Raw genomic sequence first — 24,902 nt, 5'->3', positions numbered from 1 at the left:
GATTGGCCGTTTACATATTTTTTTTTTTTTAATTATCTGCTGTTAGTTTTACACAAGAACAGGAAGCGCCTCTGGGTGCAGACCGTATCAAAAGTTTAATCAAATGGAAAGGTTTGTAAAAACACTCACATTTAAGTGGTAAGTTTGTGCACGATAAGGTCCCAAAACAACCAGGGTCATCAGTGCTCTCTGTCTCTATGGAGCCAATGGATGTGCTGTCTCTGTAGCCACTAGATGGTATACACCTGGTAGCAGTGTATGGACACCAGAGCGAGGCTTGAGGAGCAGACTGTAATCCAGGCGAGGAAAGATGATGTCACTGGAATGCGTGACTACTCTCGAGCTGTCGTGCCGTGAATTACGTGACGGCCACGCTCATTTTTCAGGCTCAAGAGCCTGAAAAATGAGCACGGCCGTCACATCATTCACGGCACGCCAGGTCGAGAAATGTTGGGCATTCCAGTGACATCATCTCTCCTCGCCTGGATTACACTCTGCTCCTCAAGCCTCGCTCTGACGGGTGACGTCGACGTGACTCCTCCCTGACCTATACGCCGGCTGCTTATCCGGACGCCTCGAGCTCCGGGACACGCTGTCTGCTATACACTCGGCTGAGAGTGTCAGCAAATGTGAGTTGTTTTACGGTTCTGTTTTTAGACTAAACTTGTTGCATACAGAGAGCACTAGTCCTTCTCTTTTGTTATTTACCTTTACCGGTCCATGGATTTGGGAGATTGCTGAACCTTCTTGCTGGTTTTATCTGGGGATACTCATAGCTGGTTGATTGGTTGCTGATTCCATCTGTACCTTGGAGGATTATGACATGCTTTTTGACCTAGCCACAGGTCGAATTGCTGAGGTGAGAGGCCATCCTTAGTCTTTGGTGGAGGATCTCTTTTCCTGTGGGTCACTGATCTCAAGAAGATAATCTCACTACAGTCACCATTGTTTTTGAAGCACGTTTTGGAATTTTCTTCACTTGTGCACTTTATGGACTCTTTTTAATTTATATATTATATTTCAATTCAATTATTTATGGTTAATTATTATGTCACTTGCGCCGCACTTTATATTTACTTGTATACCATCTAGTGGCTACAGAGACGACTGCAGAGAGAGCACATCCATCGGCTCCATAGAGACAGATAGCACTGATGACCCTGGTTGTTTTGGGACCTTATGCACAAACTTACCACTTAAATGTGAGTGTTTTTACAAACCTTTCCATTTGGTCAAACTTTTTATACAGTCTGCATGCAGAGGCGCTTCCTGTTCTTGTGTTTTCAGTGTTTGGGAACATGAGTTCTGTTCCCCCCGTGGATGGCTGCCGCGAGCGCGAACTTAACCCTTTCCTCTCTTCATCCCTCCCACACCATATCCCATTTATATTACCATCCAGCATACTGCACCTGCACTGCCTATGTGCATAATTCATTGACTTTTTCACAAAGAGTGGACTTGTTGCCTCTTTGTGCATATAATTGTATGCTCATTCAGTACTTTTTTGTTTGTTCACGAAAAGATACTTTTTTGGTTTTCAGTTTTGCGCCATTTACTTGTATAAAACCTGTTCGTTTAACCACTTTGCTGGCTGATGAATACAAATTCCAATCAGCCTCTAGTAATCATATTCTTCCAGTAGACTAAGCATATCCACTTATTATGAAAAAACAAGCATCATCTGCAGTACAGGTAGAAAACCATGCAATGCTGTGTCACATCCTTTAAGAAAATAAAAAACATACAGATCTAAAAAAAAAAACATTGCTTTACCTACTGTATATAGATATGCTTGCTACACCTATATAATGAAAATAATACTTACAGCATCTGTGACTGGAATTTCATAAACTTTCTTGAAATCCACCAGGTCAAAGAATAAAAGCTTGCCACTACCTTCTCCTTTCTTGACTGAAGTTCCAGTAATAAGGAGTTTATCGTCTGGGCTAAAACAACAGTCTGACCTGTGGAAAAATGAAGGGAGGAATACATTATCCACAGACATAGGTAATGCAAATAAATGAATAACAGTCAAAACAATTCATTTATAGGATCTACATAGTCAAAGTCCCATTTATCTCCATTGTATGCACAGTAAGGAAACAGATCACAAGATTTCCCTGTCGTCCGTGGCCTCAAAAGCAATTTGGAACTTTGTGGCCAGATTCACCCAACTCCCCACAATGATATTGGCTGTAGAGGCTCTAATTGTGTGCACCCCAGCACTATCACCTGAGTCTACCTTTGACATTCCCGAGGCCTTAGAACAGGCCAGGCCATTGGTTCCTGTGACCATCTCTGACTCTGACTGAGGGTGCCTACAGTCCATCTCTTAATAGACTGTTCTTGAGGCTCCACAGACTCGCTGTAATCTCAGAATCACCAGGGGTTGTTTAATTGATGCATACTATCCTGCATATTTAGCCTGTCGTCTCCAGGTTTGGGTCTTTCAGGGCTCCAACAACTGAAAATACCTTCCCTCAGCTCCAGCTAGATATTCAAGATATTCCTCTATGCAGACTCAAAGAACCATGAAGTGTCCTGAGCCCCACCTGAGAGTGTGTTAGAACTTTTCCCCTTTACAAGGGAACACTACCAGACAGGTAAAAGGCATGACTGACTAGCAGTTAGAATCTCACTTTAAAATCTCAGTTTAATCTAGCAGGTTTTTCACTCCTAGCCATGTTGGCAGTGACCTTAATCCAAACCATGGAAGAATGGGTTAAGTCCCTCAACAAAAAAATAAATAAATCTGCCCACTGTCTGTATAGACCCCCAATTTAGAACAAACCTCTGAAGCCCCAGTACTTCAGCTGTGATGGCTTGCTGCAAAAGCATATGGGTCTGATGTCCATACAGATATGCAGAACACTTTTCTTAAGGTGCTGGGAAGCTAAAGCCACTTCCAAATAGCATCTTACTCACTTTACCCTTGAGGGACTTTGTCTTTTTGGTCCTACACTAGGTACTGTGATCAGGAATGCAACGACAAGCCAGAGTATACTCCTGCCTCAAGGTAGAAGGTCCAGGGAGAGCTCGGCTGAATCCCATTCTTCTTCTGCAGTAGATGCCTTCATGCCCCCAGGACCTGACCCTCAGATAGCCCATAGGGTTCAAAGTTAGAGTGCAGCTAACCCCCGACCCCCCCCCCCCCCATCAAACCTGAATGGGTCTTTAGGTATTTTTTTTTTTTTGGCATTCAAGTGCAGAGGGCATTCATTTAGGCTCACAGGATAATAAATTGCCTCTGGTGCCCCCTTTCACTATTCCTCCTTGTTCTTCCTGGGTTTCCTTGTCCTATTTTTTCCCCAGTCCTTTTGAGTTCCATTCTCCGTTGTTGCAGGTTTCCGAGCAGTCCAATGGGTCTTTCTCCAAGAATGAGAGCCCCTGGTGCAAATATTCAGCCTCTTCAAGTTGCTGGAACAGTTACTGCTCCATGTATCCAGAGGGCTTCACCCAATGGACAACCACCATCCCTGGGACTACTGCCTGACTCTGCACAACAGGTAATGCCTTTTATTTTGGTGAAAACTGCCTTTATGAGGTTTCCTGGATCGGACTTCATTGGGCACCCTCTAGGTGCTACCATGCCTTCACCACTGATAAGGATTGGAAGCTTTCCTGCAACAGGACAGGTGGTCTAGTTCCTGTGCTTGACAATACCACAAATACTAGCCTCGTGCACAGTGAGTGCCTTTAGGAAATTTTCTGCGGTGTGCCTCAGATCCTGTGTGGGAGGTAAATGTTGTGTCTCCCTGGAATGTTAGCAGAGAGAACAAACTAGTCTCCTGCTGCATATCTCCTCTGATAGGAACAGAATATGTCTGGATGACTTTGTAGGACCTGTCCACAAGGGATTAGGTGAAAGCTCTTATCAGAATGGCTACGACTCCTGTTCCTTTCTTTAGGGCTGTTGATACTTTGATGGACTGGGGGACCAGGAGTTTTCTTAGACCTCTAGTTTAAAGTCAGGGATAGGTAGGGAGATTCTTACGCAGACACCTTTTGGAATGTTACAGAGGCACTCCTTAAGTGCCAGACAAGCTGTACTAGCTTCGTCCTCAGGTTGATTCAGTCTCACATCTAACACTTTCCATTCTGGTCTATCATCCTAGGATTTTTGTTGTATTAAGTTCCTTCTTGAGACCTGTTCCTGTGGGAGCTAAAACACATTTCTTGTGGGCCAAACCAGTTTTTGGGTCCTGCTCTTCCGCCATGGTAACTTGTTGTGATTTGACCTATTTTTGGTAGTTTTTTGGATGATCATCTTGTCGCTGGTTCAGGTGGTGTTACTTTCCGTATGGGAGTAATTCCCCCTTGGTTGTGACCTTAATATCTAGGACTTGAGCATCAGGTTGTTACTCCATGCTCTCCCTATGATCATATTAAAAAGATTCCCCTCATCTGGTATCAGATTTAGGCTTTGGCCCTTTAAGCAGCTCATGGGCTACTGGTGGTCCCCAGTTCTTTGATAGACATGTTAGCAGTTGTTGCTATGTTACCCACCAGTTGGAATGCTTCTGGATGTCACAGTATCTAGATTTATCCCCTCAATGGATGAGAAAGAAAAAAGGATTTTTATATTAAATTAAAAATCTTATTCTTCGAGTCCACTGAGGGAGAAAGGTCCTGCTCCTCTGCATTTATGTTCAAGCTCTTAGTACTGTTGGTTACAAAAAAAAGGCATGGTGGAAGAAGAAGGGGTTATCCTGGACAGGCCTACAATTTTGGTTTGTTAGTGTCCGATCCTCATTTAGGCGGCAGTAAGGCATGAGTTCAGGCGTGTTTAGATACTAGTCTGAATACACCTTTCGCTATCCTGCCAGGAAGTTGTCATTGCACACTGTCAATCATAAGTGGCCAAGGAAGACCCAGGCCAGCAAGCTCAACAGCTTATGATTGACAGAGTGCAGCAAAAGGCTTCTTGGAAGGATAGATGAAATGGGTTTGGACTAGAATCTGAACATACCTGAGCTCATTTCTAGTGGCAGTATAACCCAACAGTTTGAATTCCTGTGCCCCTCAATGGACTCCAAGAAAAGGCTTTTATGGCGAGTTCAAAATTATATTATAATTTTTACGATTATTATTAGTAGTAGGGTTGTCCCGATACCAGTATCGGTATCTGGACCGATACTGAGCATTTGCGGGAGTACTTGTACTCCCGCAAATCCCCCGATGCCAGATCCGATATTACCCCCCCCCCCCGCCGTCGCCACCGCACACCGCAACGCCGCCGCCTAGTTATTCAGCGTGCGGGGAACATTACAGCTTTCATTTGAATAGCTGTCTGTTCCCCGTCTCGTATAGACACTCCCCCTTGCTCGGGATGGGACGGGAGATCTGTCTATCAAAGTGCAGATCACCCGTCCAATACAGAGTAAGGGGAGTGTCTATACGCGGCGCGGCAGGGAACACACATCTATTTTAATGAAAGCTGTAATGTTCCCCGCACGCTGATTAACTAGGCGGCGGCGGCATCTAGGTATGGGGAGACGTGGCTGCATATGTGGGGGGACATGGCTGCATATGTGGGGGACATGGCTGCATCTGTGGGGGACATGGCTGCATCTGTGGGGGACATGGCTGCATCTGTGGGGGACATGGCTGCATCTGTGGGGGACATGGCTGCATCTGTGGGGGACATGGCTGCATTTGGGGACACATTTAAAAAAAAGTATCGGTATTCGGTATCGGCGAGTACTTGAAAAAAAGTATCGGTACTTGTACTCGGTCCTAAAAAAGTGGTATCGGGACAACCCTAATTAGTAGTCTTTTTGCAAGTGATCATATTTCATCCATGGGGATTATAAGCAAGTTATCCAAATTTTACACTATATCTTAGTCACCAGGAAAGCGATACAGGATATGCTGCAGCCTCCTTATGTTTGAACTTCCCAGAACCATGACACAGAGTCAGTGCACTGAACAAATCAGAATAGACAATGCTGTATGTAATATCCAACCTTCTGTGTTTTTCTCCTGTACATATGACTAATTGTTTAATATCAATGTGTTTTAAACAGACTGTTCAAAAACTAGACACAAACCAGAAACTAAATAGTAATGGGATACTTACATTGGGAAGTAGTTGGACAAGCCGTTCACCATGTGGATAGGATTCCTAAAGTTCCTAATGTCCCATGTTTTAAGTGTATCATCCCCTAAAACATTGAGTAAATAAATTGTAGTTAGCATCGATGAAGAGGCATATTAAAGAGACCCTGTCACAAACCTGAAACGTAAATAAAAGTCCTAAAAAAATAAGTTTTTACATTTTTACTTGCAATATTTTTCCTTTCCCAATTTATTGTTTTATGTCAATCTTATATTTAAAAAAGTTAATATTCCAGTTTTCAGCCCTGCCAGCTTGATTTCTGATGTATCAGAACACAGACTCCTCCTCATCTCCATTACCCCTCCTCTTTGGATTTATTCAGCAGCCAACATAAACAGAAGAGACATGTATTGGTAACATTAGGGAGCATTATCCTTTTCCTAATGAATGTTTTTATAACCAAACTCGTCACCAACATGTGTTGGCACCAACAAATAGTACTGTGGTCGGTTTTAAATTTTACATTTGATGGTCCTAATTTATCAATTTAATGACTTTTCATTTTACCTGTATTTGATGCTTTACTAATCCTCTTAATTTTCAACATTTTAATATCTAGCTAAATAATGCAGTAGGAATTAAAGTGTCACTTTAACCAGTTAAGGACCGCCGCACGACTAAATACGTCAGCAGAATGGCACGGCTGGGCATATGGACATACAGGTACGTCCCCTTTAAGAAGCCCAGCCATGGGTCGCACGCGATCCGGTCCTGAGCTCCGTGACCGTGTGAGCGAGACCCGATCGCCGTTGGTGTCCTGCGATCAGGTCATAGAGCTGAAGAACGGGGAGAGGCAAGTGTAAACAAACCTCCCCGTGCTTCCTAGTGAGCCTGTCACTGATCGTCACTGATCGTCTGTTCCCTGTCATAGGGAACGACAATCAGCGATGTCACATGCCAAGCCACGCCCCCTACAGTAAGAAACGCACATTAGGGAACACTAAACCACTTTAGCGCCCCTACAGGTAACCTCTTCACTGCCAGTGTCATTTTCACAGTAATCAGTGCATTTTTATAGCACTGATCGCTGTAAAAGTGACAATGGTCCCAAAATAGCGTCAAAGGTGTCCGAAGTGTCCTCCATAATGTCGCAGTCACGATAAAAAAAAAAAAAAAAAAAAAAAAAAACGCTGATCGCTGCCATTACTAGTAAAAAATAAATGTGTATAGAAATATTACCGCGCTACTATAAGTGATAAATCAACTGCTACAAAATGCTTAAAAAGGTGTAACCATACCTTATGGGAAATATTGTGATTAATTTTATTAATCATTTATTTTTTACTGTGTATAAAAATAGTGCCGAGCTGTTAAAATTGTGTGTAATGTGCAAGAATCTCAAAAAGAAAAAGTTCCAAATATTTTGCACTTTGGACTTTTATATTTTCCATGCATGTCTTTGTTTATCATGCAATAAGTCATTGATAGTCTCTTTTCTGTACTGTGTCACCATTTGGATTATCACGTATGTTTTGCATGTTTGCACTTTTTTCAATTTATTCAATTAAGGATCTGTGTGTTTATATTTTGCACTTTACCATTGCCACAGCACTTGCTGGTAAGATTTTTCCACAGATAGTACTTTTTCTTTGGCTTTAGCACCCAGGATTTTTTTGTTCTAGATTTTCTTTGTTGTTCTATATTTTTTTTAGCAATCAGCACAAAATATTTGGAACTTATTCTTTTACCAAAAATATGTAGAAGAATACGTATCGGTCTATATCAGATCTCCTACTAGAATCAGTTCGGTGTCTCCTACTTCATTGTCTGTCATATTGTTTTCTACTGTTATAGCATGTTTATCTACCCTTATGCTGCATTTCTACTTAATGGTGAAAAATAAAATAAAAATGTTATTTAAAAAATGACAAGTTCCATGGGATGCACTTACGCTTTCACCTGACTGTATGCATTTAAAATGCGCATTAATTTGCTTGCTTACTTAAGCCCCGGACCAATATGCAGGTAAAGGACCTGGCTCCTTTTTGCGATTCGGCACTGCGTCGCTTTAACTGACAATTGCGCGGTCGTGCGACGTGGCTCCCAAACAAAATTGGTGCCCTTTTTTTCCCACAAATAGAGCTTTCTTTTGGTGGTATTTGATCACCTCTGCGGTTTTTATTTTTTGCGCTATAAACAAGAATAGAGCGACAATTTTGAAAAAAAAAATGCAATATTTTTTACATTTTGCTATAATAAATATCCCCTAAAAATATATAAAAAAACGTTTTATTTCCTCAGTTTAGACCAATACGTATTCTTCTACATATTTTTTTGCAAAATTTATAGCGTTTACAAAATAGGGGATAATTTTATGGGATTTTTATTAATATTTTTTTTTTTTTACTACTAATGGCGGTGATCAGCGATTTTTTTTCGTGACTGCGACATTATGGAGGACACATTGGACACTTTTGACACATTTTTGGGACCATTGTCATTTTCACAGCGAAAAGTGCTATAAAAATGCACGGATTACTGTGTAAATGACACTGTAGGGGTTAAGTGTGTTCTAAGGGAGTGTTCTTACTGTGGGGGGGGCGTGGCTGTGCGTGTGATGTCACTGATCGTCGTTCCCTAACACAGGGAACAGACGATCACTGACAGCCACACTGGGAAAAACAGGGAAGGTTTGTTTACACTCACCTCTCCCCGTTCTTCCTCTCTGTGACCCGATCACGGGATACCGGCGGCGATCGGGTCGGCGGGTACCGTGGGCGTGGTCACAGAGGACAGGACCGGGTCGTGAGCGTGCTGCTGGCGGCGCGCTCGCAACCCACGGCTGGGCATCTTAAAGGGGATGTACCTGTACGTCCATGTGCCCAGCCGCAACATTCTGCCGATGTAAATAGTCGCGCGGTGGTCCTTAAGCGGTTATAAAAACGTATAATGCTAATCTAAAAGAAGGTGGGAAGCATAAGGCTATTAAACTATAGCAGGGTTTTGTAAGAAGGTAGAGGATAGTGATTCAAAATACTGCAGCTTCTAAAGTGTATAGGGCAAGCTTTCTCATCCAGGGTTCCTCCAGAAGTTGCTAGGGCTTCCTTGAGAAACTTTTGCCTCTCAAATGAGAAATCTTTGACACCAACAATCTTTTGTCTATCTATAAAGAGGGAAATCTTCCCACCGACCACAAATGTAAGGAGCATTCTTCCCAGTGATCATGACACCAATGTACTGTGAACTGTAGATATACGGGTTCACGGACCCTGGAAAGTTATTTCAGTGGTTCCTCTATGCTGAGAAGGTTGAAAAAGGCTATAGTAGAGGTAAACTGCCTTTCTGTATTGGAGACATATCGTGTTTCCCCGAAAATAAGACCGGGTCTTATATTAATTCGGTCTACAAAAAACACACTAGGGCTTATTTTCAGGGGATGTCTTATTTATTTATGGTATGTACAAAAAAGTTTCTCCCCCTGTCAGCTCTGGAGTCAGCATTGTGAAATTCTGTAATCCCAAAAATAAACCTTTGTTTAAAGACCTTATAAAATGATGTAATCTGTAAAAAGATAATATGTGCAGTGTGTCTCCTTGTGGAACTTTATTGTGGAAAATACCTTATTTACAGTACCGCTTACCGCTTACGTGACCCGCTGGAGCTCTTTTTCCCCACTCCAAATACTGCAGAGGGAGGGGCCAAGATCCTCAATGACGTCAGCCCCACTCTGAGTAATGCAGTGCGTAGGGGCTTAATAAAGTTTTATTGAAAAAAAAACAGCTGACATCAGCCGGGAGGAGAGGAGAAGAGCTCCGGCGGGTCACATGAGCGCCCAGCAGTGCTGTAAATAAGGTATTTTCCAATAAAGTCACAAAAGGGAGACATACTGCACATTATATAATCTTTTTACAGAACGGATTATATGTTTTTACAAGGACTTTAACTAGTGCTTATTTTTGGGGTAGGGCTTATATTGCAGCCATCCCAGAAACTCACGCTAGGTCTTATTTTCGGGGTAAGGCTTATTTTCGGAGAAACAGGGTATTAGTGAACAGAGATACATTGTGAAAATCAAACTTTGTTCCATTTCCACCCAGCTATTTTGAGCTTTATTATAAAAGATATTTGAACAAACATTGGATCTTCATTTAAACACTGCCTACAGATAAAGGATATATACTTGATTAAAAACACACAGAGAAGTTAGCTATTTTAATTAGTTATTGAAACAAAAAATATCAATAGATGTAGTGGTGTACTGTGGGAAAAGCAAGTACAATTTAGGACACCAAGCTTGTAATTTCTCTTGTGGTATAATTTACTTCTTGTAAATGGCCACCAGTTTCTGACATCAACTTGGTAACATTTTTGGTAATCCTCCATGCAAAATTCTAGCCTTTAAGACCAGTTTAAAGGTTTTCTTGTATGAACAGCCCTTTCAAATGCTCAAATAACATGTCGATGGAATTTAAATCAGGACTTTGTCTATGTCAGTCCCTAACCCTCAATTTCTGCTATTTGAGACATTCCTTGGTGGATTTTCTACTGTGCTTCAGAACCTCAACATTTCCGACAACAAATGGGAGCTTTTGGTCTGAAATTCCCACTGTGTGTAGGCCCCATCGGCTATTTTCTGTCGGAATTTCCGACAACAAAAATTTGAGAGCTGGTTCTCAAATTTTCCGACAACAAAATCCGCTCTTGTAAATTCCGATCGCGTGTGGACAATTTTGACGCACAAAATTCCACGCATGCTCTGAATCAAGTACGAGGTGGAAGTGCTCGGTCTGGTAAAACTAGCGTTCGTAATGGAGATAGCCCATTCGTCACGCTGTAACGGACTAAAAAGCATGAGGCTGAAAAGCGCAAATCGTCTCTCACTAAACTTCTACTAACACGACTGGTATTGAACTTCTCTTTTCTAGTGCCGTCGTACGTGTTGTAAGTCACCACGTTCTTGACGTTCGGAATTTCCGGCAGTATTTGTGTAACAGTGTAGATGCAAGACAAGTTTGAGCCAACATCCGTCGGAAATGTATCCACGGGTTTGTCGTAATGTTCGATCGTCTGTACGAGGCATTATACTCGAGTATATACGGTACATTTATTTTCACATTATTTTTATTGGGATTTACCGCAAGATTCAAAGGCTGCCTGTTCGAATATGCTGATAAAGTCAACAACTTTCATGGGTAATACTTTTTTTACATGAATATATACGTCTTTTTTACCTGAAGTAATGTTTCTTTAGTTAACCGCTTGAGGCCCGTGCTATAGTCAAATGACGGCTACAGCGCGGGCCTGAAAATCCGGGATCCTGCAGGGCGCACGCTGTGATCACCGAGTCACTGAGACTCGGTGGATCACAGATCCGTGTAAGGGGCCGGTCCCAGCCCCTTACCATGTGATCAGCTGTCAGCCAATGACAGCTGATCACATGATGTAAACAAAGGATTGGTAATCGGCTTTTCTTTCTTCTCACGCTGTCAGCGTGAGGAGAAAAAAAAACGATCACCGGCTTGTTCACAAGGGACATCGGTCCCAAAGAGGAAGGAGGCACATCTGCCTTCCCTGTGCCCAAAAATACCCCCTGCCAGTGCCACCTATCAATGCCCACAGTGCCACCTATCAATACCCACCGTGCCACCTATCAATGCCCACCTGTGATGCCAAACAGTGCCACCTAGTAATGCTGCCTATCAGTGCCCATCACTGTCAGCCATCAGTGCCCATCACTGTCAGCCATCACTGCCCATCACTGTCAGCCATCAGTGCCCATCACTGACAGCCATCAGTGCCCATCACTGACAGCCATCAGTGCCACCTATCAGTGCCACCTATCAGTGCCACCTATCAGTGCCACCTATCAGTGCCACCTATCAGTGCCACCTATCAGTGCCACCTATCAATGACACCTATCAATGACACCTATCAATGACACCTATCAATGACACCTATTAGTGCCACTTCTCAGTACCCACCAGTGCCACCTATCAATGCCCTTCAGTGCCACCTCTCAGTGCCGACCAGTGCCGCCTTATCGGTGCCCATCAATGCAGCCCATCGGTGCCCATCAATGCAACCCATCGGTGCCCATCAGTACAGCCTCATCAGTGTACATCAATGAAGGAGAAAAAATTACCTGTTTGCAAAATGTTATAACAATATATATATATATATATATATATATATATATATATATATATATATATATATATATATATATATAAATCTGTATTTTCTTTTTTAAAACAAAAAATAAAAACCGCAGAGGTGATCAAATACCACCAAAAGAAAGCTTGATTTGTGGGGGAAAAAAGGTTAAAATTTTCATTTGGGTACAGTGTTGCGTGACCGCACAATTGTCAAAGTGCATCAGCGCTAAAATCTGAAAATTGGTCTGGGCAGGAGGGGGGTTTAAGTGCCCAGTAAGCAAGTGGTTAAACAGGTTGCCCGAAGCGTCATTGAATTTGTTTTTAAAGGTCTATATTAAGAGCACCATACAACAATATAACTATGATGCTTGAGGCCTCCATGAACGTTGTTCCCGAAAGCAATTGAGACATAAGAGCTGCTCAAGAACATAGCACTGCGTGGTGTCCACTAATGTAACAAAACCTACAATGCCTTGGTGGTTTCCATATTTCTTCCCAGTCTAATATCTCCATGTATGGAAGCAAGCAGTACATAAAACCTAGGATATTAAATTTACACATGTCCTACAGCCAGACTTTGTTCTTCACACTTATATTTAAACCGAAAAGAAAAGCACAATCTGTCACTGACATTACAGCATAGAATGCATTCATCATACTGGGAAAGAAGAGCGTTTCTTGGAGGGACCAGGTTTCTCTTTACATTTAACCCTTAATGGCTATTTAAGCCTGCCCAGTGTCACAGTCTCGTGAGCTGAGGACTAGTTGCAGGAGTTAAATCGCGTCCTATTTTAATCTACACATTGAGCAGGTGTGTTACTGTAAAACCCAGCGCACATCTGTGTTAGTTGGTCCCCTTCCAGCTAACTACTCTAAGTTGGATTTACGCTACCTTACGGCTCCATTTCTGGATGGGGTACAAGTGAGTCATCAAACTACAGTCACAACACATTAATGAAAAATAGAAGCAGAAAATATTGCAGGTTTCTCACCAATAACGCGCCTTATTCTCTCAGGAGAATGGTTTTGTAGGGGTTTGAAAAATGCAAGCTTTAAACCTAAATAACAGGCACAAAAGCCCAGTTTACATCCACAGGAAACCAGAGGAAATGGTTCCCCCAGAAGTACTTTTTACTGGGAATAAAAATACTTACATGTCTCTTTCTTTTGTTAGATTTAAAGCAGAACTACTGGTTATGCCATGTTGTTTTCCAAACTAGCGCACTTTGTAATAATTATGCGGTTACCACGAGTGCTCCTACACCAGCTAAACCCTGGTGGTAATTATCGCATTGCTTTTTAATTAATGCTGTGGTCTGTTTGTAAATTGGACTTAAAGGGGAGTTCCACCCACAATTTCACTTTTTAAATATAAATACCCCTGTAATACACAAGCTTAATGTATTCTAGTAAAGTTAGTCTGTAAACTAAGGTCCGTTTTGTTAGGTTGTTACAGCATTTAGTTTATAATCTAGAAATATACCGTGGCCATCTTAAGTGTGGGCATCATGAAACCAGACTGTATGATGTCCTGGATTTCAGCTTTGCATATCTCGCACAAGCAATGTAATAGGTTTCAGTCAGGTTTGCAAGGACTACTGGGAAACATGATGCCTATCCCAGAAACCCTTGCAAATAGCCTAGGCAAATAAGGAGGAGGAAGTAATGAAGGACTACAAAATAAAAGGTATTTACAAGCAACAAATTAAATAAAAATTGTCCATTCTGAACACTATGAGATTAGAGCATGCAGCACAGACAAACATAAAAAAATGGGTGGAACTCCACTTTAAGAGAGAAGTATAGTTTTATTTTTTTCTGAATCATACTTAACTAGGTGGATGCAGCAACGGTTCGATGCTGCATCTGTCCCCCGGCGCCTCTATACCGAGAACTGAGCGATTGAACACCGCTGACCGCTTGGTTCTCACTGCTTCCCGAGCAGAGAGCTATTGACAGTAGAACTGCACGATTCTGGCCAAAATGAAAATCGCCATTTCTTGCTTAGAATAAAAATCACGATCCTCGTGACGTAACATTATCTTTCATATTATACAAAAAAAAAAAAGGGGGCTAACTTTACTGTTTATTTTTTTTTTTAACTCATTCAATTTAATTTTTTTCCAAAAAAATTGCATTTGAAAGACCGCTACACAAATACAGTGTGACATAAAAATATTTCACCAAAAAACAATTTTATTCTCTAGGGTCTCTGCTAATATATATATATATATATATATATATATATATATATATATATATATATATATATATATATAGGGGTTCCAAGTAATTTTCTAGCAAAAAAAATAATGATTTTAATTTGAAACCAACAAGTGTCAGAAAAAGGTTTAGTCTTTAAATGGTTAAACTTCCCTTATTTACAGACCGAAGTTCATTCCTTTGATCTAAAGATATAATAGTCTTTATTTTTGTGTTTATAGCGCAAAAAATAAAAACCGCAGAGGTGATCAAATACCACCAAAAGAAAGCTCTATTTGTGGGGGAAAAAGGACATACATTTTGTTTGGGTACAATGTCGTACAACCGTGCAATTGTCAGTTAAAATGACACAATGCCGTATCGCAAAAAATGGCCTGGTCATTAAGTGGTTAATAGCTTTTTCTTTACCGGCACATTTTTTTTTTTTTTTACTGCATAGTCGTCGGGGGAGCTACTGCACACTATGCATAGCTAATGCTAATGCTAATGCATAGGATGCATTAAGGTAGGGGGAGCTAATGCATATAATGCATTAAGATACAAATATTCTGCCCTTACAATCACTTTAATAAATATCTGAAAGGGTTACTTAACATTAGGGGTGGCCAATTAATTTTCCCAAGGGGCCACATCAGAATGTGGACTGTTGTGGAGGGCTGAACTTAATTGCTCAATATTAAAAAGTGTGACTAAACCCAGGATTCTGCATTCACTATATCTGGTCTCCCACAGCACATGGAAATACAATTATCTTAGTAAATATAAACTGCTAAATACCTTTTCCAATTAGCAGTATATAGCAGTCTTGTGACTTATTAGTGTCTGGTTTAAGCTTGTAGGAGGAGGAGTTTTCATTCTACATTGTCCTACGAGTCTGCAGGACCCCTGACCCTCTGTCTAGACAGTGCTAATTGGCCCTGTGCTACTCACATGCAAACCCCAAGAAAAAAAAACAACCCTCTAGCAGTATACACCAAACTGAGCATGCGCAGAGGGACTCCAAAGGCTCTGTACTATCAGGAGATGGATTGGGAATAGTCGAAGAAGGAGAGGATCAGAGAAGACAGGATCAAACAGCTTGTATACACAATGCGGAGGGCGAGTATAGCAAGCATGCTTTACTGCATATACAGACTGATTTTCCTCTTGTGGGTTTAGCAACACTTTCATTTTGGACCTGGGAAGGTATGGAAGCATATAGAAAACAAACACCTGGCGCTAGGAAAAATACGTACAATTGCTCATGAAATAGGTTGGTCAGAGTGCAGAAAAAAAGGGGGCGGCTGAGCTGCAGTTTACCCACCCGAACTGTAAACTAATAGCCAGACGGGACTGTTCCCATGCCACAGCAGCAATCGCAGCCATAGCATTTTAACTTAGGCTGCAGAGTTTGACAAGTGACACAGCTTATCAAACTCGCCCATTGAGTTAAATAGGGCAATCAAAGTCCTGCCTCTACCAACTCTAAAACACTGCTGCTAAAGTCAGTGCCTTTCTTGAAAGGGCCAGTTGTAAGCTTCAATCCTCCACCATTAAGGATTAGGGTTGTGTCCCGATACCACTTTTTTAGGACCGAGTACAAGTGCCGATACTTTTTTTCATGTACTCGCCGATACCCATTACAGATACTTTTTTTTAAATGCAGCCATGTCTCCCCCCCAAATGCAGCTTTGTGTCTCCCCCAAATGCAGCTTTGCCTGTGTCTCCCCCAAATGCAGCTTTGCCTGTGTCTCCCCCAAATGCAGCTTTGCCTGTGTCTCCCCCAAATGCAGCTTTGTCTGTGTCTCCCCCAAATGCAGCTTTGCCTGTGTCTCCCCCAAATGCAGCTTTGTCTGTGTCTCCCCCAAATGCAGCTTTGCCTGTGTCTCCCCCAAATGCAGCTTTGTCTGTGTCATCCCCCCCGCCATCTAGTTGTTCGGCGCTCAGGGAACATAACAGCTTTCATTTGAATAGCTGTGTGTTCCCACCGCACGTCGTCATATATAGTCCCTCCCCCTTGTCCAGGCACTTTGATAGACAGATCACCCATCCAATCCAAAGTGCCCAGACAAGGGGGAGGGGCTATGATGCGCGGTGGGGAACACACAGCCATTCAAATGAAAGCCGTTATGTTCCCTGAGCGCCGAACAACTAGACAGCGGCAGCAGCTCTTCTCCAGTGGTATATTATACTTACCCGAGGACTGCTCTGCTCTCCGCCTCCTTTCCGCCTTCCGATCCCGCCTCCTCTCCGCCTTCCGATCCCGCCTACTCAGTCTCCTCTCGGTCTCCTCTCCGACCGCTTCCCGCCCCCACTCAGGGAGAAAAAAAAAAAGAAAGTATCGGGAGAAGCATCGGGAGCATTTGCGCGAGTACAAGTACTCGCGCAAATGCTCAGTATCGGTAAAACCCTATTAAGGATCACACCCTTTGTGCTCAGTGGGTTACACAGAGGGAATTGTGCTTCATTGTTGGTGTCATTGAAAGGAATGGTGCCTCATCGTTGGTGTCAGTGGGAGGAATAGTGCCTCATATCAGTGGAAGGATCAGCGCTCTGCGGCCGGGAAAAGGCAAGCAAAGAGTAGAGTCTGGTAACCACTGATCCAGACCTTCAAAACTTCCTGAAGTTGTTCTGCCCACTGACCCCTAGAGGTTCTACAGCACAGCCAACAGCAAGAGTTGTTGCAGAACATCCTGGCACTAAGAAAAATAAGTAGAATCAAATGAAAGATTTCATAAAATAAACATTCAAGCTACAAGGAAGCCTTTTTATGCTAAAAATGCTAGGTGCCTGGCTGCGATACTGAAACTCTGGCTTCAACAGTTCAAGTCAATGGCCCAGAATTAATCTAGAACCGAGAGGTGTCTCTTCTTTTGTCCAACACCTACCCCCCACCCCCAAGTAAAAGCAAGCCAAGCATGCATGTTTATGCAGTTACCCAGAAAGTTGGCATACTAGCCAGTCAATTAGAATTTTTAGAAGGAAAGGCCTACTCTAAATGAAATAATTACAGTATGACTGGAAGGTACACAGATCACAGTGGGTTAAAGGAGATCTGTAGCGTAGTCCTACAAATCCTCTAATCAGCAGTGTCTGACAGCCATACAATCCCAGCTCATTTTCTACATTTACCAGATGAAAAATAGATTGTGTAGAGCTACATCATGGTTGACTAGCTCTTATCACCGGCGTCCTGGGGAAAGCAGAAGTGAAGATTGTTAGATGACTGGAGTTATCTGATCCTTACATTTTTCTTAACTACAACTTCATTTTGACAAAGTATCAAAAAGAACTAAAGGCAACAACAGAGCTGCCAAAAGATTTCAACTGCTGACTTAATTCCATGCAGGAAACCAATGACATATTCTGATTTGTCGCATTTCATTGCACCAATTATCATTAAATTCACCAATGTATTTGGAAAGTTAGCTTCATTTACAACGGTTTTCTTTCAGGTTTGTAAGACTATTTGCAAGCCCAATTAACTTTGCCATCTACAATGTCTTGCATCTGCAAGGTAGAGACCTACGGTAACTATATGTAATGGGGGCCCCATTGTAAAAATTATTGAAGGTCCCTCTACTTCTTTAATCTTCAACTCAAAAGAAATTAATCTACAGATACCAAATTACAGCAGCTAAGCAATTTGTATACTGGTTCAGAGAAAATGGAGTACTGTCCGTGATACTTTTTTTATTGGCACTAACATATAATTTTTCATGGACGAGCTTTCGGGGTGTGGACACACCCCGAAAGCTTGTCCATGAAAAATTATATGTTGGTGCCAATAAAAAAAGTATTACAGACAGTACTCAATTTTCTTTTTACAATTGCACTAATACGGCTACAATCACTTCAAGTATACTGGTTTAGAAACTATATACATCAGGGCTGGACTAATCCCAGAAGCCAGTTAAGTAGCTGATACTTTAGATCAGTGGTCTCCAATCTGTGGCCCGTGGGCCAGATGCGGCCCTTTACTAGCCTTTACCTGGCCCTTGGGGTACTATTCCTCCCACTGACACCAACAAGGAGGCACTATTTCTTCCACTGATACCAATGATGGGATACTATTCCTCATACTAATGACGGCACTACTCCTCCTACTACTGACCACGAACCCTGAGGCCCTATTTATTTTTACTGATGTTGGGCTCGGGAAATTTTCTGCCCAAGCTGACCACAATCCGGCCCTTCTAAAGTCTGAAGGCCAATAAACTGGCCCTTTGTTTGAAAAGTTTGGAGACCCCTGCTTTAGATGGGGGAATCATCCCTGCTGTTCCATTGTATTCTGACAGTGGGGAGACTTCCCCACAGTAAGAATGCACTGATCAGCTTTGTAGGCTATAACCTGCAGTGCTGATCAAGCTTGTAAAAAGACAATACTCCTTAAAAATTACAGCGGTTGCCTAACTTTTTGTTGTCAGTGGATCTGGCTCCTGGATTTGACAGACTGACTTATGAATTCCATTTAATTTAACCACTCTGATATACCGTACATATTAATATTATCCAAATTTATAAGTTGGTAGTTATTGTTCTCTGAATAGATAGTGATGGGCCCCTTCTGCTTCTAACCCCCTTAGCAGACACGTGAGCAGCTATGGCTTTACTTACCTACTTGTTTCCAGGAACTTCCAGTGCGAGAGATATTTTCTAGAATCTGACAAGCTTTAATGTTTCTTTAGTGATAAAAAAGAGATTTTTAATACAGCTTACCTGTAAAATCTTTTTCTTGGAGTACATCACGGGACACAGAGCGGCATTCATTACTATATGGGTTATATGGAGTACCTTCAGGTGATGGACACTGGCAATCTCAAACAGGAAATGCCCCTCCCTACATAACCCCCTCCCATAGGAGGAGTACCTCAGTTTTGTAGCAAGCAGTATGCCTCCCAAAATGGTCCCCAAAAGAGGGGTGGGAGCTCTGTGTCCCGTGATGTACTCCAAGAAAAAGATTTTACAGGTAAGCTGTATTAAAAATCTCTTTTTCTTTATCGTTACATCACGGGACACAGAGCGGCATTCATTACTATATGGGATGTCCCAAAGCAATGCTTACAATGAGGGGAGGGAGAACATCTCCAAGACAAAAGGATTTAATTTAGAGATATACTCAAATCATAATAAATCCAACTTAGTTGAGAAAAATAATCTTAAATTTTAAATTTAACTCAAAAAAGGGGAGCCCCCGGAATCCGAGGGTCTCAAACTGCAGCCTGCAGCACTGCCTGCCCAAAGGCTGTATCAGTATTCCTTCTTACGTCCAACTGGTAGAATCTTGTAAACGTGTGGACAGAAGACCAGGTTGCCGCCTTGCAAACTTGAGCCATAGAGATCTGGTGATGTGCTGCCCAGGAGGCGCCCATGGCCCTAGTAGAATGAGCCTTTAATGATACTGGAGGAGGCAACCCTTTCAAGCCGTAGGCCTGAGTGATTAACTGCTTAATCCACCTAGAGATGGTGGACTTTGCAGCTGCCTGCCCCTTCTTGGGCCCGTCCGGTAAAATGAACAACACATCCGTTTTCCGGATCTTCTCTGTAGCTTTAAGATAGGCCTTCATGGCCCTGACAATATCCAAGGTATGCAGCAACCCTTCCTTTCTGGAAGTAGGTTTAGGGAAGAAGGATGGTAATACCAAATCCTGGTTTAGATGAAAACTGGATATAACCTTCGGTAGGAAGGAAGGATGAGGGCGGAGAACGACCTTGTCCTTATGAAAAATAAGATATGGTTCCTTACAGGATAAGGCCGCCAGTTCCGATACTCTTCTTGCGGAAACTATGGCGACCAAAAATACTAACTTCCTTGTCAGTAAAACCAAAGGAATTTCAGCCAACGGCTCAAAAGGTTGTTTCTGTAAACTTGACAGAACAAGATTTAAATCCCACGGACAAAGCGGGGATTTAACTGGAGGTTTAATACGTAAGACCCCTTGAAGGAAGGTCTTAACCAGCGAGTGGGTGGCCAGCGGCCGCTGAAACCACACTGACAGAGCTGAAATCTGCCCTTTGATTGTGCTTAATGCCAATCCTTTATCCACTCCTAGCTGGAGAAAACTTAAAACTCTATTGATGGTAAACTTGCGAGAAAGCCATAGCTTGGACTCACACCAGCCTACATAGGCCTTCCAGACCCTGTAATAAATCACCCTAGAGACCGGTTTCCTGGCTCTGATTAGGGTAGAGATTACTTTCTGAGACAGACCTCTACCCCTGAGAATCAGGGATTCAGCTTCCAGGCCGTCAAATTTAGATGCCGTAAGGCAGGGTGGAGGATCGGACCTTGCGATAGCAGGTCTGGCCGTAGAGGAAGAGTCCAAGGGTCTCCCACTACCATCTTTAGGATGAGTGAGTACCATGCCCTTCTGGGCCATGCTGGAGCTACCAGGATGACTGGTATGTGCTCCTCCTGATCCTGCGCAGCAGGCGGGGTAGTAACTGGAGCGGGGGAAAAGCATAAAGAAGCTTGAACTGATGCCAAGGGCAAACCAGAGCATCAGTTCCGCAGGCCATCGGATCCCTTGAGCGGGATATGAACCTGTCTAGCTTCTTGTTGAGTCTCGATGCCATGACATCCACGTCCGGCACTCCCCATCTTTGGCAGAGTGCTTGAAAGATTTGTGGATGCAGAGACCATTCCCCCGGCAACAGAGTCTGGCGGCTTAAGAAGTCCGCCTGAAAGTTGTCCACTCCTGGAATAAATATTGCCGATATGCAGGGCACATGAGCCTCTGCCCATAGGAGAATCAAGCTCACCTCTCTCTGAGCGGCTTGACTCCTGGTTCCCCCTTGGTGATTTATGTATGCCACGGCCGTGGCATTGTCTGATTGAATCCTCACCGGGAACCCCTGCAATTTTGACGTCCAAGCCCTGAGGGCTAGTCGAACAGCTCTGAGCTCCAAGATGTTGATGGGCAACTGCCTCTCTGGCTTTGCCCAAGTACCTTGGCGAGTGCAACCATCCAAAATTGCTCCCCAGCCCGTCAGGCTGGCGTCTGTGGTCACTATCTTCCAGGCCACTGGGCTGAAAGATTTCCCCTTCAGTAGATTCTGAGGGTCTAACCACCAACCCAGACTTTGTCGGACTCTTGATGAGAGCGACAACGGGATATCCAAGGCCTGTGGCCTTCTGCTCCATGCCGACAGGATGGCTGCCTGCAGGATGCGAGTGTGGCTCTGGGTGTACGGTACCGCCTCGAATGTGGCCACCATCTTGCCTAGTAACCTCATACATAGGCGAATAGTCGGTTCTTTCTTGCTTAGAACCCGTAGGATTAATTCCTTGATGGCTTTGACCTTCATCAGAGGTAGAAACACTCTTTGCTGTTCTGTGTCTAACCTCATGCCGAGATATTCCAACTGCCTTGTGGGCTGGAATGCTGACTTTTCTCGATTTAGGATCCAGCCGAACCTCTCGAGGTATTGGACCGTGAGGGCCACTGCTCGCTCCAAGCCGGGAGACGAGTGATCTATGACTAGGAGGTCGTCCAGGTATGCTAGGATCGTGACCCCTTGGATCCTTAGTTTGGCTAGGATTGGAGCTAGGACCTTCGTGAACACCCGGGGGGCGTAGCCAACCCGAAGGGAAGCGCCACGAATTGGAAATGACGCGAAGCCACCATAAAGCGTAGATATCTTTGATGTGGCTGATAAATTGGAACATGAAGGTAGGCGTCCTTTATGTCTATGGACGCCATGAAGTCGTCCTTTTGGAGTGTGGCAGCTGCTGACCGCACGGATTCCATCCGAAATGAGCGGACCCTTAGGTATGCATTTACCATCTTTAGGTCCAAAATTGGCCTGACATCTCCATTGGACTTTGGGATGATGAATAGGTTGGAGTAGAAACCCAGCCCCTGTTCCAGGACTGGTACCTCTACTATTACTTCCTGGGAGAGTAGATGATTTAATGCCGACATTAATGCGGCTCCCTTCTCCGGATCGTTTGGAATCCTCGACTCCTGGAAATGAGGAGGAGGAAACCTTAGGAAATCTAATTTGTAGCCCGTGGCCACGGAAGACCGTACCCACTTGTCGGGAATGCTGGCTTCCCAAACCTCTGAAAAGAGACGCAGCCTTCCCCCCACCTTCGTGGGTGGGGGCGTCCTTTCATAAGGTCGACTTGGGGGCTGGTTTTGCTGGTTTGCGAAACCACTGCTTTCTGCCTCTAGCAGCCTGTCCCTGCGATTTGCTGTTGAAGCTGAAGTTTGCTTTCGCAGGAGGCCGTCGATACTGTTTGGCATTAGAGGGCCCCTGCCCAGGGGAATACTGTCGTTTAAACACAGGCCCCTGAAACTTCCTTTTAGTTGGCAAAAGAGTGCTTTTGCCGTTTGAAATGGTCTGAATGTATTTATCCAGGTCTTCTCCTCCATGGAAGGGGAACCCTACCAGGAGCTTCTTGCATGGGGGCTCGGCCTCCCAGCTCTTTAACCATAAGAGTCTTCTCATATGGATAAGGGATAACGATAAACGTGACGCTTGCTGGATAGAATCCTTAATTGCGTCTACCGTAAAGCATATGGCCCTAGGGACATCCGAAAACTCTTCTGCCTGCTGGGCAGGAATAAGTTTAAGCATCTGCTTAGTTTGATCCGATAATGCTTGAGCAACCCCAATCGCAGCCACAGCTGGCTGCACTACTGCTCCTGCAGTAGTGAAGGAGTTCTTAAGTAGTGCTTCCAAGCGTTTATCAACCAGATCCTTGAACATTGTATGTTTTCTACAGGGCATGTTAACGATTTGTTAACACATGAGATGGCTGCGTCCACCGCAGGAGTAGCCCATCTCTTGGAAAATTTATCTTCCATAGGATATAGGGCAGAGAATCTTTTAGGTGGTAAAAAGATCTTATCTGGCTTGCTCCAATCTTGGAACAAAACTTCCTCTAGTAGAGGATGGATCGGAAACACTGCATTGCTTTGAGGCGCCCTTAGTGAGCCCAAAGCTGAAACCGTCGATACTTGGAGATCTGGTACTGGCAAGTTGAATGCACTATGGACCAAGTCCGTTAAGGCTTGAATCCACCAGCTCTCCCCTTGGGAGACTGCTCCAGACTCCTTCCTTGTCCAAGAGGTCGTCCAATTCCCCTGAGGAAAGGACCTCCTCTTCTGAGGGTCCACGCTCGGGCGACGGAGATCTAATCCGTTTACTGCCCCGCATAGCTGTGGCTATCATTTTTGCCATTCTTTTCTCCATCTCTTTTAAAGAGGTAATACCTCGTCCGTGACCATCTTAGGGTTGGACTGACCCGCGCCAGCTCCAGCCCCAGATCCCGATGGCCCCAAGGCTCCCTTTGGGGAAAGCAGCGGCATAACCTTGTCCGAGACCTCAGACTCTCTGGGGGAATCCCCACCTCTTGTACCCTCTGACCCGGATGCCATGGTACAATACCGAGGTACGCCTGCTAACTTATCGGTATTTGGAACTATAAATAGTTAATTGCCCAAACACCTGTTTGGGGGATAAAAAAATGCCTCCTCTCCCTTTGATGAATTTTTAAATTTTTTTTTTTTTTTTTTTTTCAAATCCAAGAAAGAAAAAGCATTCTGTCCCCCTTTGTAGTGTTGCCAAGAAAAAACTATTGAGATGGGAAGAACAGCCTATTTCTAGGCTTGAAAACAGTCTTCTGAAGACTGTAATATCTTTTCTGGCCACTGTGTGTCCTCGGCGCCCCGTGCTGCCGCTCTGGTCTTTTCCTCCTCAGTTCCAATCGTAGAATGAGCTGATGGAACGAAAAAGGAAGGGCCGCCCCTTCCTTAAGCAACTGACCCGCCCTTCCCCCCTTAGCTTAACGGCGCGAATTGCGCCTATAACACGGGGACGCGCGCGCGCCGACAGGGGGGAGGGTGGGGGGAAGGGAGCCTCTCCACGAGGAGGTCAGCGTTTGCCTGCCTTGCAGGCTCTGAGGAGGAAGACCGATGCAGCATCGCCTGGAGGCTTGCAGGTAAGCACAGCTCTCTGAACACACACGCACATAATACACACAGGCTCCACTCAATGCTTTTCCAACACTACCAGGGAGGTCACTTCTTATGGGGAATAATACACATAGAGCCATCCTATCGTTAAGATATGTGACTAGTTTTGCCAGATGCAGCGCATAACTTTAGGCATGTCCCCTGTGACCCCCCAGAAAAAACCTGCTAAGAACCAAGTTCCGCAAGTTTTCCCCTCACTTACCTGCTCCATGCCGCAGGACTTTGCCAAGCAAGAGGCCCAATCTTCCCCCATCTCCGTGGGGCTGTCTAGACCTTCAGGCCCTGGGTTCCTATGAAGGATCCACTGTCCTGGGCCCATATAGCACTCTGGCAACAGAAACATTAGGCCCCCAAAGGTTTCTAAGTTCTGGGCCCAGGGTCCAGCTCTCTAAAAAGAAAAGCATTATGGGCTATACCCCAAGGGTTTGGGGTCCGGTTACTGACCACTTTAGCACTGAGGCCTTTGGACAGAACCGGTTAGCTCACCTAATCCCAAGGATGCGG

General features: G+C 43.8%; 1 protein-coding gene across 2 annotated transcripts in view; it reads right to left on the bottom strand.

Moving 5' to 3' along the window:
* WDR70 (WD repeat domain 70) overlaps positions 1 to 24,902 on the bottom strand; it is a 422,360-nt gene that overhangs the window by 129,398 nt on the left and 268,060 nt on the right. For both annotated transcript variants that reach the window (XM_040338525.1, XM_040338517.1), the window contains exons 12-13: positions 6,080 to 6,164; positions 1,826 to 1,964 (exon numbers count right to left, since the gene is read on the bottom strand). In XM_040338525.1, the coding sequence (XP_040194459.1) occupies positions 1,826 to 1,964; positions 6,080 to 6,164 (224 nt within the window). The remainder of the gene's footprint in view (positions 1 to 1,825; positions 1,965 to 6,079; positions 6,165 to 24,902) is intronic.

The sequence above is a fragment of the Rana temporaria genome, chromosome 1 (genome assembly GCF_905171775.1).
Source record: "Rana temporaria chromosome 1, aRanTem1.1, whole genome shotgun sequence".
Taxonomy (NCBI): domain Eukaryota; kingdom Metazoa; phylum Chordata; class Amphibia; order Anura; family Ranidae; genus Rana; species Rana temporaria.
Note: the sequence above shows the minus strand (reverse complement) of the source record. Positions and strands in the feature narration are given on the sequence as shown.